At 52.1% G+C, this 15,375-nt stretch overlaps 1 protein-coding gene across 1 annotated transcript in view; it reads right to left on the bottom strand.

Annotated features, from left to right (window-relative positions):
- Positions 1 to 15,375, bottom strand: part of COL4A2 (collagen type IV alpha 2 chain) — a 172,860-nt gene that overhangs the window by 47,203 nt on the left and 110,282 nt on the right. The window contains exons 11-19 of the mRNA XM_040624556.1: positions 14,767 to 14,808; positions 13,015 to 13,113; positions 11,290 to 11,325; positions 10,701 to 10,751; positions 9,730 to 9,774; positions 5,917 to 5,970; positions 5,066 to 5,132; positions 2,947 to 3,057; positions 2,312 to 2,461 (exon numbers count right to left, since the gene is read on the bottom strand). Of these exons, the coding sequence (XP_040480490.1) occupies positions 2,312 to 2,461; positions 2,947 to 3,057; positions 5,066 to 5,132; positions 5,917 to 5,970; positions 9,730 to 9,774; positions 10,701 to 10,751; positions 11,290 to 11,325; positions 13,015 to 13,113; positions 14,767 to 14,808 (655 nt within the window). The remainder of the gene's footprint in view (positions 1 to 2,311; positions 2,462 to 2,946; positions 3,058 to 5,065; positions 5,133 to 5,916; positions 5,971 to 9,729; positions 9,775 to 10,700; positions 10,752 to 11,289; positions 11,326 to 13,014; positions 13,114 to 14,766; positions 14,809 to 15,375) is intronic.

Below are 15,375 nucleotides of genomic sequence, written 5' to 3'. Positions count from 1 at the left end.
CGATGTCGTGAGAGGTTCAACAGCCAGGCAGGTACTTGATCATGGATATGGATGTCGGATTTTAAGTTTGACCCAAAGACAGTCACTGTTCGCGAATCCAGTGGCCATCACCCTTGCTCTTTCTTATGTGCTTTAGCTAATAAACTAGTCATTTCACGCAAGTCCTACAGAATAGCAGCGCACCTCTCCGATGTTTTCACTGGGATTTTCCTGAAGAGGCCAAGGTCCGTAACAAAGCTGGCAGTATGGTGAGTTATTCCAGAAAACACTAGAACTGCCCGGACACTTGATTCAGTTCACTCAGCTAGAACCAAGAAAGCAAAATATTTAGCTCAGAAAGAAAACTGACTTCATGGCTTGGTTCTGTGGGAACTGCAAAAAACTAAAAATTCTGGTTTTCATTAGTAGCGACACATAAAACAGGATGGAGTGCAGCTAACGAGAAAGGAATCCAAGAATTTCATTCCGGGGGAAAAGTTGAAGAACTGTGTGGGAATCAAGGTCACTGGTATTAAATTCTGACTATGCACAAAAATGTTTCAAAAGGCCATTATGGTTGGCCACTTTTTCTACAAGAGACTGCTTTTTAAAAAAGTGATTTGGAAACAATGTGTCTCATGGGGTAAAAGAAAAATTTCAAGGAGAACTGAAGTTGTATGCTTTTCACATCTTAGGTTGATAAAATTTATTGGATATTATTCCATGCATTTTATGAATAAAATATGCACAAGAAATGAATTAGTTTACAGGTAAGTTATATTAGTAAATCATACACTTAACTAAGCAGATTTATAAAGCAAGATGGTGTTTGTGTCTTTGGCAAAACTGGAATAATGCCAGGGTCAGCCTTCAATCATACTCCTTTGAAGAGGCAAATTTTTATGCCTTAAAAAATTTTAACATACCATGTTCTGTTGCCAAAAAGGAAAACTTAACAGATAACATTTACTCAGGAAACATAACGCTCACAGAAACTTGGCCATTATGACTGATGTCACAGTAATAAATATTACTTCCGGGATAAAAATACATGAACGATAACACCGCTCAAACTCTTTGGCAAATTCCAGGGAATTATCTACATCTAAAATTTTGCAAAAGAATGTGAGAATCTGGCTTTGCCAGTTGGAGGACAGTTGGAACGGCAGTAGCATGCTCACTCAGACACTAACTGTAGAACACAAAATGGCATCAGAGAAGGGACTGCTGATTTTTCAACGGAAGACGTGTGCACACAGATACTCCCACCAACCCCAGCCTCTTTCCTCTAGAGCCGGCAGAGAGGCGACGCCCCAAGACACCCACAGCACAGATCTGAACTGACCCGGAGCTCAGATCAAGCACTACCTGTCAGCAACGTGATGCTCCCCCTGCCTGAAGACAGGAAGCTCTGAGAGATGAGGGGGGGGGGGACACCAGGGACTTTAATTTAATTAAGCCTCGAAAAGAGGCTGATAAACCGTGGACCATATCACAGAGAAAGAAACTGTGACCTCACGGTTTCTTCCAAAGCCTCGTTTATCCCAACTCTGGAGGGGATGAGATGTTCCCATTAGGAGATTTTACAAGGTCTAAAACAGCCCTTTAAACCTGGGAGCCGAAAAGGTAACCGTTCTTCATGCAAGCTCAAAGACAGACCACACGTCTCCCTGCCTCCTCGGAGCATTCTCCACTGAAAGGAGTCATGGAACCATGGAAGGACGGGAACCAGGACATCCACTCTGCACAAGGATTCAATGCTGCCCCCAGGCAGCATGGGGCCCAGAAGCTCATGCCTGTCTGGTTTATAGACGCTCCTAGTCTTGCCTGTCAGCCTTGGCCAAAGCGGCCACATCTTGCTGGAGGAACACAGCCCCCTCTTCTGTGAACTGCTGTCGGGGACAGCTTTGGCTCTGCATGGCTGAGAAGGCAGATTATCTAGTCTGCCTAAGATCGCGGGTAAGACAGAGGAGAGAGGCTACAAGTCCAGGCAGGAGGCCTCCACCCTGGAAGAAGGTGATGGAACGTATCACAGAGACGTCGACAGCTTTCAGCTCGCACCTGCTTCCAGACCGCGCCGCTCAGATGTTCCACAGCAGAGCTGACCTCATCGGAGTTTGTCAGCCAAACCCTACTGGGTAATGTCCACAGGCCTGCTGGTACTCAGCAGCTTCCCTCATCGCTTGCTTTTCTGTTTGCAACCCAGAGCACCTGCCACACCCCAGAGCAATGCTTACCGCGTTGGTTCATGGAATTATTTAGCAGAAAAACCCTATAAACCTCTGGCAGGGGCCAGGCTGCTCTGTCCTAATGCGAGTTTCCTTCCTCTTACCGTCTGGTCCCGGTGGTCCGGCAGGCCCTGGGAGTCCTTGGAGTCCTGGCCTTCCATCAGTGCCCGGCGGGCCGGGGTGCTGTGCAGGGATGCCTGGGTCTCCTATGAAGCCTTTGGGGCCCATTTCACCCGGGAGGCCTCTCTTGCCATCTGAAAATCCAACAGCGACCACCAGCAGCATGAGACTTGGGATACAGAACATCTGTGTTGGCATTCCCGTCCCCCCGGGGGCCGCCAGGACTCTCGGATCTACCGTCTCAGTGACTTAAGGGTTGTTGCTGTTGGCAGATTTCATCACCCTATTTCAACCTCAAAAAAGCCCCAAACGAAGGTGTGACACTTGTGGCCCTGGCCCCGAGCTCGGACGACTGCCCCCACTCGTCCCGGCCAGCCAACGGCATCCGGCTAGTTGCTTGTCAGCGGCACAACCCGGCCCTGTGGGGAGTTGCTGTCGCAGGGGCACCGCTCCCCGGAGAGCCCATGGCACATGTGCTCTAGCTGGTTCGAGCCGCTGAGCCTCGTCTGTGAGAGCCCAGCGGTGGAGCCGAGCGGTCAGGAAGGGGCCAGGGCTCTACATGAACACCGGTGGGGGCTGGGGGTGGGCGGCACACGTTTGATAGCACGGAGTCAATTACCTTCGTCTCTGACGGACGTGCCGGGGAGGCCCGGGGGGCCTGGGTCTCCTGGTTCACCCCGGCTTCCCGGCTCCCCGTGGGTCCCTGGGAATCCTGGGTCACCTCTGGCACCTGCAACCGAGACGGGCCCCACACTCAGAACAGGACTGCCTGGGTCCGACCTCTGCTCCTCCACTCATAACACACGTAATCTTGAGTTCTGCGCCTCAACTTCTCCACCAACAACACAGGGGTGGCATCAACCCCCATCTCAGGGGCTGGTTAGGAAAAGTTAATCAATCGACAGGTGTGATGAGAGCAGCTGAGACCCCTGCCCGCGCGCCGGGAGCACTGCATAAGTACTAGCCGTCAGGAACGAGCAAGAGGGGGAACACAATAAAAGTGAAAACCACTGACCCTCTCATTTGTTTGGAAGAAGAGCAAGATTAATTGTTTTAGTTACCTTGCAATCATTAGAAAAAACCCACAAGTCTCCTCCAGCCTTCCGGGTCTTGACAAGCTCCTGCAAGGCTGCTCTGTGAGGATACATTTAGTTTCCCCTCCTCCCCGAGGGAATCTGCTCATTAGTCAGCCGATCGTGCTCAGGAGCCCTCACCTGCCCGCTCACCAACTCAGAGCCACCCCTTCCCAGTGCGGTTTCGGAAAAAGGAGGTTGTGAAAACGGGAAGTAGATGGATTCTGGGCTCTCAGTCAGTGACGTTTTTGAAAAATGGCTCACATTAATTTAAAAAAATTATGTTCCCGAAGCCTCAAAAGGCAGTATTTCAATGTCACCATAATCACTAACAGTGAGTGGAGCTCATATTCCTTTTCCTGGGGTTTCTGGCTTGGCAGGCACGTCCGACTCCACAGTCTAGAGGACGGGTGCCCAGGGAGGGCGATCCGAGGTGTTAAGCGTGGATTCCAAGCACACTCATTGACCCGGATGTGTTAATTGGCAGGAACGCATGAAACGCAGCTCTCTCTGCGTCGGGGAGCCAATGGCGTTGCTCTCTCGGGGACTCGCCGGGCTCTGTCCTCAGCCCTGTGCTAGTCTGTGTTCTCATCCACGTTGGACGAACACATGCAAAGGTTGTTCTCCAACGGACAGATGGTTCCCAGCACGCAGGAGAGGGTGTATTTGACCCCTGGACATATAACGCAGGGGGCCAACTGGTCTGCTGCGTGCAAGAAGACAATATTTGACCATCTTTATTTTAAAACGCTCAGCCTTAAAAATTCCTTTCTGATGCGTATGAGGTAGTACGTACACTATTCAGTCCATCCAGGTAACCTACCATCTGCCTGGTACTGTTCTAGAAAGCGGGGATGCAGGAATGATCCACGACGGAGAAAATCACTGCCCTCGTGGCGCTCCGTACAACGCGATAAATTATCCATAAATACATGTACGTATGATTATTCAGAGGCGTGCTGAAAATGGTTTTGGTTTTTTTTAACCTAGAAGGATTCATGTTCAAAAAGGTTCTGAGACCATTGCTCTTATCACAGAATTAGAATATTTTGGTATGGTCCCGCCCATCTGGAAGGCTGAGTAAAATAACGAAATGGGCGTCAGCTCCAACACACACAAAACCCTTCACTTACACTCAGGGGTCCACTGGGACAGTGGGAACACCTTCTGGGCAGTCGGTCATGCAAATACATGGGGATTCCTCGAAGGTTCAAAGGATGTGGCCGTTTACAGATTATGGATTATGGCCAACTTGGGGCTTCACACTGGCAAGCAGAGGGGAGAAGCACCTTGGTTGCCCATGGGGCGTAAAGGAGTGAGGGAGGCTGGGGCTGCTGCCAGGAAGCCAGAGGTGCGGGGGACTGGGTTTCTTTCGTGGTATTACAGACAGGCGGCCAAGCAGAACCTGCACGCGGTACACAGGAGGGAGGGACTCTCCCAGGGAAGGGGTCTCAGCTGGAGCACAGAGGACACAGGTGAAGCGGGGGTCTCTCTGTGACCCCAGATTCAAGCAGGGAGGGGAGCTGTACGTGAGACCGATGTTCTCCAAAGGTTATGTTCTAAACATCTTTTTTGTTTTGTTTTGTTTTGCTTAGAAAACCTTTCTTGCAAGTTCACAACCGTGTCCGAAACAAGAGGTTGCATGTGTGATGTGGCCATACGAACCTTTGATTAGGGAGGGGTGAGGGAAGTAAGCAGGTGCACCTGGGGGGCCACGCTCGCCTGCTTCTCCCTGGAGGAAGAAAAGAAGAAAACAGAAGAATCTGAGACCTGCCTTTTGGAGTTTTGGATACTCTGCATATTTGCAGGGAATAAAGCTAGGGCACCATCTCCCCTGGGCTGTGGTGATGTCCAGGCCACCAGCCGGGCACCAGCCGGCCGCACCAAGAGGCAACAAAGTAGAAGGTACTAATCTCCCTCTGAAATCCTCGTCGAGCACCAGAGGTGGTCAGCTGACTACTTTCTGTACTGTCGGATGACTCCATTATTGGGCAGCCCCGTGGGGTGGGTGGGGTGCAATGCCATGATACCCTGATCTAATACCATCTGGATGATAAGACCTAAACCTTCTCGAGCCTCCCAGGGCCCCAAAGGCCTAACCACTGAATTGCCCGGTCCTCACCAGATGTGCCCACCCAGCAGGAAAGTCTCCCCACCTGGCTGGGTCCCCATCACCTGCCCAGCTGCACCCCACCTGGTCCTCAGCCGACAGGGTATCACCTCCCTGCCAGCCCATGGAATTACTCACACAAGTTAATCATATTCTCCCCTGGGAAGAGGGGGTACCCCATCCTCTTGTTACTACGAAGCCTGCTCCCAGAACCCCACGGGTTCGCTCCGCCCCAGGCCGTGACTTCCATATGCCCCTGCGTGGCCCAGACACACGGGACTAATAGATCCGTGTCCGTCCCATCTGTCCAGGCCTGGGTGTTGCGTGCTTGCTTAGATCACACAGGATGCCTCTGCCAACAGGGCGTCAGCAGGTGATCCGCACGCCAAAGGAGCACTGAGCTCACCTTGGGTCCTGGGGGTCCGTGGGGGCCTTGATAACCATCCAGTCCTTTGATCCCCTGCAAGAAAGATGCTCAATGCTTATTCGTACCTCTAACAGGATTTAAGAAGTGACCAAAATACCATTATTATGTCTAATAACGCTCACCATTCATTAAAATTACCTACTACACACTCTGTGCCCAATTTTCCCTGATTCTGGTCTCAAAAAAAAAAATTTTTTTTTTTGCAGTTGCTTTGTTCAAATCAGATCCAAACCAAGTCCAAACGTGACATTTGGCGGATAGTCTCTAAGCGTCATAATTCATCATTGCCGCCGCCGCCTCTCTTTCTCAGTAGCGTTTCCATCGTTGCTGCTGGAGACACTGGGCTGTTGGTGCCGCCTGGGCCCCACGGTGGGAGCGGCCGCCTCTTCCTCATGGCGCCGTGCGGCGCTCCTCTGCCCCGCGTACTCCCCTCGAGGAGCCGTGAGAGCTAGGGTTCCCTGGGTGCAGGTTCGCCTTCTGAGCAGGAACTGTGCACCGGGGGTACTGTGTCCGTCCTGCGACATCTTTCGGGAGGCCCGGAGGCCCACGTCAGTGAGGTTACGACTGGCCGTCTATTAAAACCTTCCCCCAAGATGCGCTTGGGAAACTTTAAGTTAACGCCAAAGAGAAGCATTGATGCTTCTTTTTTTTTTTTTTTTTAAAGATTTTATTTATTTATGTGACAGACAGACAGACAGCGAGAGAGGGAACACAGCAGGGGAGAGGGAGAGGAAGAGGAAGAAGCAGGCTCCCAGCCGAGGAGCCCGATGTGGGACTCGATCCCGCAACGCCGGGATCACGCCCTGAGCTGAAGGCAGACGCCTAACGACTGCGCTACCCAGGCGCCCCAGCATTGATGCTTCTTAATTTAGAATTTTTCCCTTCATTTAAAAAGTGCAAAGTGCTGCTTTCTAATTCCCTTGAGTATTTATTGAAAGAGAATGCTTACCCTCTGAGCCACGTCATAGCTGGAGACACGTGTAAAGCTTTTTAAAAAATCTAGAAACTCATTCCCTCTTGCTAAAGACCATGTACGGTGAGGCCCCAGATTCTGATTATTTTACAGGATAACGTGAACGTGGAAAGTCCTGCTGTCTAGAATGAACACGGATGGCGGTAATGTGGTTTTTCCCGGTGGGCCTTTGATGCGGACAGATTTCCTTTCACACTAGGTGGAGCTGAAGATTCAGAAGCGAAGGCAAATTTCTCTGGTGCTAAATGGATCTAGCTGGAGGCCATCTCTCGAGATAGGCGAGGAATCCTGCGAGAGCTTGCCAGGGACAGGGGCCGGCAACGAGGCGTTCGGTCTGAGCTGCGCGTGCGCCCGGCACGGCAATCGTGCCAAACGTGCCTGTCGCCCTTTGCGCCCAAGCATCACCTGCGGGGTGTGACGTCATCACCGAGCAGCGCACCCCCAGACCACGTGATCACCACCCGTGTTGAATACGCCAAAAGAGCACCAACGCGTCTGAACCAAGCCTGAGCGGTTTGGAATGAACCGGCTGTTCCAGAAAACCAACAGGAGAAAGGGCACAAATAAGGGTGCTCAGTATTTTTCTCGCCCAGACTACTGGCAGCTGGAATCCTCAAAGCCAACACAATGATCTAGAAGTTTCCCTGTGAGTTCTCAGCAGCAGGGGAGTTACTGGGTCCTGGGGGTGGGCCGAGTATTAGGTATAACTCAGCAGAGTAAAGGGGAAAATTCGCACTCGTGGTTCATCTGAGACCCCCTGGCAGCTGGAGGCCCAGTCGTCTGGCACACTGAGAGAACCACCATCTAACAGGTTCTCTTTGTGTTTCTGGGTGCAAACATGACAACAGGGTCAGGGGAAGCAAGGGGTGCGTGGTCAAGGAGGAATTATTTGGGGATTAGATTAGTAACTGGACAGTGAGGAATAATGGCAACTTGTCCAGTAAGAGGATACCCAGCGGTCACGTCTGAGATGCAGTGCGGTCGAACGAGCAGGTGACTCCGCCATTCGTGTGTGTCCCCGGCATTTCCTATTTGTGTAGTCGAGTAAACTGTCTCCCCACAGAGACGTCCCGCTTGGCCGGAAGTGTCCCTGTCTTCCCCTGGAGGCTGTGGGCCTTCATCCTAACATCTGGACACAGCACTCAGAGGCCCCAGGTGGTGTCTGCCGAGCATCTTGTCTCACGTAAACAACGCGTTCCGGGGGCAGCTGTGTCCAACCGCTTTTTAAAAGCCTATAACTCGTTAGTGTTGGGTGTAGAAAAAAAATCATAATTGTCATTTCACTATTAACAGCAGCACTTTGGTTACATTTGTGGGTGGAACGGATTACTTGTAGATGTCACGTCTGCTTAGTCCTCTGTCCCCTCACTTGATTACTGAAATCCTTAACTGGAATTTGGCCTTCTGGCCCTTGGTTGGGGTACAGCCTGGACAGCTGTCCTCCAGGTATGCTGTCTTTGGGGAGCGTACCCCCACCAGTTACTAATGTCGTGAGAAGTTGAATGTCATTAGGGAAACCCTGATGTCAGCCCCCTGGCCTGAGTTTGGGATAAAAGGACGGGGACGGGAAGAGTCACATTAGCCAAGGCTGCAGGAAGGAGTCAAGGCTGATCCCATTTCTGTTCCCCTCTGCGGAGGGCTCGCAGGGCCCGTGCCTAGAGCCAGTGAGTTCAGAAACCGAGCTGGGAGGCCAAAGCCATCCGCAGTCCCTGGACAGACAAGGGGGAGCTCCCTGTGGGACACTGATGAGCCCCACATCCTTCTGGTTCTCCTGATGTCCTACCACCAACCCGCAGTGGAGCCATGAGCAGGATTCAAGAGTCCTGAGTCAGAGGCCGAACTGATTTTTAAAAAGTCTATTTCTAGACACCTACTAGGGCTGACTGATGGGCATGTGAGCCCGTGGACCCCGAGAGGCACGCACCCTAACGTGGACTGTGCGATGGCTGCCCCACGGCAAGCAGCGGGAGGCCTGGCGCGGGGTCGTGAGCACACAGGCCGCATCCTCGTCTTGCTGCTTCACGAGCTGCCCAGGACCACGCGGACGTGTCCGTGCTCACCTGTGGTCATCTGCGAGGCACGGGGCCGAACAACCCAGAGGGCAGAGTGCTAGAGGTGTGCTATTTCCCGCGCAATTATACGCGGGGACAGATGCATGTCCTCCAGGGGCTCGTGGGTGTCTGAAACGATGCCCACAGAGCGGGGACAACACCTGTGGCTGGGGAGGGCGCCGGCGTCCACAACGGGAAGGAGGCCGGCTCCGTATCCTGTGATCGAATCACCAGAAACAGTAAGTAGGGAACCTAACGATGTCACTCTTTAAGAGCACTGTTTCTCCGCGCACCCTCTCCTACGACCAAGAGCTCAGACAATTCTAAGCTGACCCAGATTCATTACACATTTCTCACTTATTAATTCCTTTTAAAAAACTGCCAAAAATCTGTCCACAGAACACGGAATAAAACTAATTGGGTCATCATTGAAGATAGTGTCAAAATGTGTGAGAGCAACCATGAAAAATGCAGGTAGACACTTGGCCACCACATTGGCGACTTTCCCGAGTGGCGCACGCCGCCGCCGAGGAGAGCGCCAAAGGACAAACCAACGCGCAGCTTTGCAAAAGGGAGGAGACGGGTGGGTGGGCTGCCTCGGGCATCGCCAGTGGTCTGGGAGGAAGGATGCTTTATGCCGCTGTAAACGCAGGGTTTTAAATGTGTTTTTCTGCGGGACACTTTCTTGTCCCAGGAGAGCAGTCTTCATAGTTGACCCTTGTAAGGTGCGTCAGCCCCGAGCAGATAGTGTTCCATGCATCCACTTACTTTTTGTCCCGGTGAACCTTTTTCACCATCAAAGCCAGCAGCACCCTGGGTGGAACAGAAAATAGAAACAGTGGCTCAGAATATGCAGCGATGTTTTCCAGGAGGCGCGGTCACGGCACCTGCCGCGGGCTGGGGTGAAATGCTTCACTATGAAATAGCAAAGCCATCCGAAGATGCTTTTTATTTCCTTAAGGAGGTGGATCATTTCAGCGACACTTTCAGGAATGCATCATATCCACCCCTTAAGGAAATACGGAGAAATCGGTGAGGACGCTGTGCCTCAACAGGGAGAGACAAAGCAAGGCCTGCCCTCCACCAGTTTCAGGAGTCTCTTCCTATTTTCGAAGACTCTAACATGTGTCTTTTTAGGGGTAGTGGCTACCGGAGAGTCACCACCAGGCCACCTTCTCTGCTCTGGCCATGGCTCTGGCCACGCTTCCCAGCTCACTTGTCGCTTAGCTCGGCAGGTGACCGAGCTCTGGCCCGTGGAGGGGGGCAGAAGTGGCAGGCGTCATCTTAGGCCATGCTCTGAAGAAGGAGGTCTGCTCTCGGGCGTGGGAGCCACAGGTGCTGAATCTCCCTGGGGGAGACACTCCCCTGACTGCCCCCCCCATCCTGCTAGGGACACTTCCTTTGGACCCTCAGGGAAACAAGAGTCGCGTTCTTGTGTTGGAGACAGTCTGCACGGTTGTCCCCGCAGTTTAAGTGAGCCTCACTACAGAAGCAGCAATGTCTGTCCTGCTCCCGCCCTCCTCCAGTGGGGGGCACAGTGTCAAACACCAGTCCCTGGAGGCCACTCTGGTTGGGACGCTGGCAGTGGGGAAGGCCGCATGAGGTGGGGGGAGGGAGGGCATATGGGACATTTCTGTACCTTGACCTCAACCTCACAGGCAACCTAAAACTGCTCTGAAGAATGCATTTACTTAAAACACAAACCGACACAAACCGCAGTTACGGAGCGCAGGGCTTACCCGTGGACCCGAAAAACCCATGACTCCTTCTTCTCCCCTCAAGGAGATGCCCTAGGAGAGAACAGAGACGTCAGGTGGCTGGCCTGTCACACCTCCCCTGCTCGGGGGTTCCAGCCCCCCGACAGGCCAGCCTGCCTCCTGGGGTCCCTGGTCCACCCCAGTGCGACGTCGGGTCACAGAAAGTTGGCCAGGCGGCCTGGATTATCGGCAATCCCGGACACCACCAGCATCGTCACGTAGCTGGTGACGCTGGGAGGGCTGGGACTATGGGGCAGGTGTGGCAAGGACGAACGGCCGAGCAACGGTGAGCTGGACCCAGAACCGAAGCCGTCGCCAAACCTGCTGGGGCCTCGAGCCCCACACCTGCTCTCCGAACGCACGGAGGTTCAGCCCATGAGCCCCAGGAAATGTCGGTGAGCTGCCATTTGTGATGCAAAAGGGAAGACAGTCTAAAACTGTTTTCCGAAAAGAAGCGGCAAAGTGAACCCGCTTGGAGAAGCAGGTGGGTGCCGCTAGAGCCCGCATGCTATCACCGCACGGGGACACGGGAACCGGGGGCCCCCCAGGGAGAAGCAACTGCTCAACTTACTTTTACTCCTGGCTCCCCTTCACTCCCCTTTTCACCCTGTGAAGACAATGAAATTTAAGACAGGCCATTAGTTCAAGAATAGAAACAGTGATCAGGGTTTGAGGTCGCAGAAAAGTGTTTAGTGGACCTGTAAACAATGATTGCAAATGCATCAGAATAAGCAAGTCCTACATTTTGCAGCTTCAAACTTCAAGAAAAAAGGGGTGAGATTTCTTCTGCATTTTCACATCAGCCGTTAAACCACATGTTATGTGTCATACGACTGCGAGGCTGCCCGTCTTCTTGGCGTGCTGTCAGTCTTCATCACCCCCAGCTGCAGGCAGACAGGACGCGCCGTCCAGAGCACACGCCCGGGGACAAGCCCCTGACCATAATATTCGTTTGAGTAAGATATTCTTAGGAGGGTCCTCTGAGAAAAAGACACATTTGGAACGTACTAAAATCCCGAAAAAGAGAGACTTTATTTGGAAAGCAGTATCAATTTTATATGATCTATTTTTCCCATCCCTCTTGGTCTAAGATGGTGAAAGAAATGTAGTGACCGGCTGGGTTCCTTTCCCCATCTCTGCTGGGACGGCGTCCTGGATCCCTGCAGCAGGGATCCCGCAGGCCGGCCGGGCCCTGGCCCCAGCCCGTCCTGCTTGCAGAAGACGAAGGAAATCTGGGGTGCAAGCTCGAGCACCTCAGCATGGACTGAGCCTGCTCTGGCCTCACCGCATCCTTGGCTCCTGTCCTGAGACTTGACAGAGGCCCTACCTGGCTGAGGGTCGGGGCACCCCCAGGAGCCAGAATCCCGCCTGGATCCCACCGATGACTGGATGGGGACCCCCTCCTGCCTGGTTGTCCAGCGGTCCTGCTCTAAACTCAGCTGGCTCATGACCACCTGCTCCTGACACACTTTCCCGGCATTCTGCCTCCCACGGGCCACCGCCCGAGCCACTTCTGTCCATGGTCAGGTGGTTCTTAAGTCAGGCACAGACGCCTGACTGATTTCCTCCGAGGCCGGCCTTCTCCCACCCATGGCCGTGCACCCAATCCCCATCTGGACAGATCCTTGAGAGCGGGAATTAGGTTCTATGTTTGGGGTCCCCAGGCACTGCCTGTGCCCGCCCTGATCTGGGGGTTTCACTGCGGTCTGCACTCGGCAGCCACACGCGGTCCAGAGTTACCATCCGCACTGGGCACAAGGGAGCTCGAACTCTCGGGGTGGTTCAGTGGCCCGTCCGAGCGAGGGAGTGGTGAATGGGGTGTTAATGCTTATGTAGACCCCAAGACCACACTTTTAATCTGACAAAATATTAATGAATTTATAAAAATCAGAAAACTGATGCAAAAACACCCAAAATGATGCCCCATGTCAGCAAAGAGTAAAAGCAGGTTCATTGCGCCAAATACAAGACTTTGCTCAGAGAGTTCCCCATCCTGGCTTTGAACTATGCTCTGTCCACGAGCCCGCGCCTGCACAGGAGAGCTGCGTACTTAGGACAGATTTGAGATGGTTTCATGAAATCTCGTATTGTCTCAAATTCGTCACAGCTTTTGAAGATGAGGGACAGAGCACCCGTGTGATTGTGGGCAGTGTTTTCATGCTTGAGGTACCAGCTGGATGGTGAGGACTCCCTGGCTTTGTGATTGTTTTAAAAAGACCAAAGAAAGTTCCTTTTTTTTCTCCTCCTTATTATAGTTCTACTGGGAATGCAGTCAATTTTGCTGAAGCCTCTTTACCTTATACTGCTCTGGATGGAACATCTCCTTCATGGGTCCGATGATGGCATGGTGGGTGTCTGATGGGATCCCATTGGGTCCCGGCAGTCCCACGTCGCCCTGTGGGTGGGTTAGCAAAAGCAGCAATCCTTAAGCTGGAAAGACACTATCGAGTGTGAATAAAAGCACCACACAAACTGCTGTTTCTATTTTGCGTATTACTAACCACAGGTACATAACTTTGTAATGTCATAATCATAGTGTAATATAAAATGATCACAGCGCAAAATTATTTGTGTGCCCTTGCATTCATGATCGTTCGTAATGCATTCATAAAAGCTGTTCAGGTTGTTCCCACGTTTGGGCTGCCTTGCTCCTGTGCAGTTCTCTCCTTGTGCTGAATCTCTACACAAGGGCTAATGTCTTCACATGAACACATTACTCTAACGCTCTCTGCGACTGGGGCCAAGGGGTAAGGAATGAAAGACGCCCCACTTCCACCCCTGTTTCACCAGTTCAGGGTGTTTTACGTTAAAGAAAGTACGATCTTCAGTCTAGTGGGCCTTTTTGTCATTAGCAGGAAGCCCGTTTCATGGGATGCCCAGACGGCGAGTCTACGAACCTGCAACATCATTAGACAAGGTCTCTGCACGATACGTGCATCACCTTCCAGGAACTCATCGTCACAAAAGGAAACTTACTGTCTTTGCTTTGGAATTTCCCCACATAAAGGACATGATACGAATGTGAGCCCGGATGTCACACGGTATGAACAGAAGTGACAGGAGGTATCGGCTGCAGAAAGGGGACCCTGTGTGTATTCTCCGAGTCCGCTAACATTACCTCTGAAAGAATGTCTGGGACCGCTTGCCCACCGCCCCCTCACCTGTCAGGACCTCGATGTTTTCTTATCAATATTTGAATCAACTCTTTGGAGATTATAGACGCTCACTTCATTTCTGTTCTGCCTGACGTGCCTACTCTCCCTTCTGTTCTGTGATTTCTTCTAGATTTTTCTTCTTTTTGTGTTGTTTACTATGTTGACATATTTCATTGCACAGGCGTTTACATCTTTATGTGTTCGGATTGTTCGATGTTTTGCTTTCACAATCTTTTCTAGGGTATTAACACAAGGGAACAGCCTTTCTCTTCAGACCTGGGCGGTACCGGATCCCACTTCGGGTGCTGTCCCATCGAAAAGCACAGGGGGACACAGATGAAAATCTGCAGACCACGCGGGCACCAAACGCACGCATGCACGGTGGGCGGGAGCTTTTGTGAATGCGATGGGTACGTGTTGGGGAGGCTCGGCCTGCTGAGCTTTTCACACACGTGGCCTCGAGTGCCGGTCTCGAAGGCCGGGTTGGCGGCTCAGGGGATTACAGACCTGAGGTCTTCCCGCTCGCCTGTGAGCCTGGCCGGGGCGGGCCGCCTGCTCCCTGAGCCGGCTCCATGTTGGCCTCTGGCTCCCGGCTTGGTCTGCTCAATCAGCTCAGGGTTCCCCACGTCGGGACATCTCGGGGCAATGCCTTTACTTTGTGGGTGCTGCGGACGGCCGAGGTCGTGTCTGTGTCAGAGGTCTGGCCGGGGCTGACCCACACTGGTGGATTTCATGGTCTTAGCGACCCATCACTGTCATTGGAGCCTTTTCCACCGCCTGGCACTTCACAGTGATTACTTCCCGTGCAAATGGCCAGGACAACCGGTCGTTAAAATGATTTATTTCCTAATTGCCAAGCAGGCCTCCACTTTTTATCTATTATGTTTTCTTACCTTTTCACCCTTTTCTCCATAAAAGCCAAGTCCTCTGTTGCCCTGAAAAGAGAGATGAGTTTTCTAAGTTTTTGAGAGTCATTAATCACAGTGAAATACTTTTTTTTTTTTTAAGAAAAAGAAATGTAAGATCCTCTTGCGGCATACTGAACAATTATCCTTGCAGATATTCTGGAGTCCCCTCCCCAAAGCTATTTGACACAAAAGAAAAGGAATCTCTTTTCTTTTGCGAGTTCCACCTATAAACCACATAACAGAAGTCCGAGCCCAGGGGTCACTGTACGTGAACGGGAGCAGGCTGGGGTCACGTGGGGGTAGCAGCAAGGGGCACCTCCCAGCGCCTTCCGCACACTTGCCGGGATTAGGTCTGAGTGATGAAAACGAAGGGGGGCAGAAGCGTGATGTGTTATGAAGGAGTCTGCAGTTTACACTCAAAGCAAAACCTCGAAAACACTGGACTGACAGTGGTTATTCTGCCAGTCCTTGGGAATGTGTTAGAGTTTGTTGTTCAACCGTCCTCATCAGGACGGTGGCTGAGTCATTAATTCTGCACTTGCTGTATGAGCTAGTGCTCTACGACCGTCGAGCACCCCCCCCCCCCCCACGATA

Source organism: Ursus maritimus, unplaced genomic scaffold, assembly GCF_017311325.1.
Source record: "Ursus maritimus isolate PB19 unplaced genomic scaffold, ASM1731132v1 scaffold_10, whole genome shotgun sequence".
NCBI lineage: Eukaryota > Metazoa > Chordata > Mammalia > Carnivora > Ursidae > Ursus > Ursus maritimus.
Note: the sequence above shows the minus strand (reverse complement) of the source record. Positions and strands in the feature narration are given on the sequence as shown.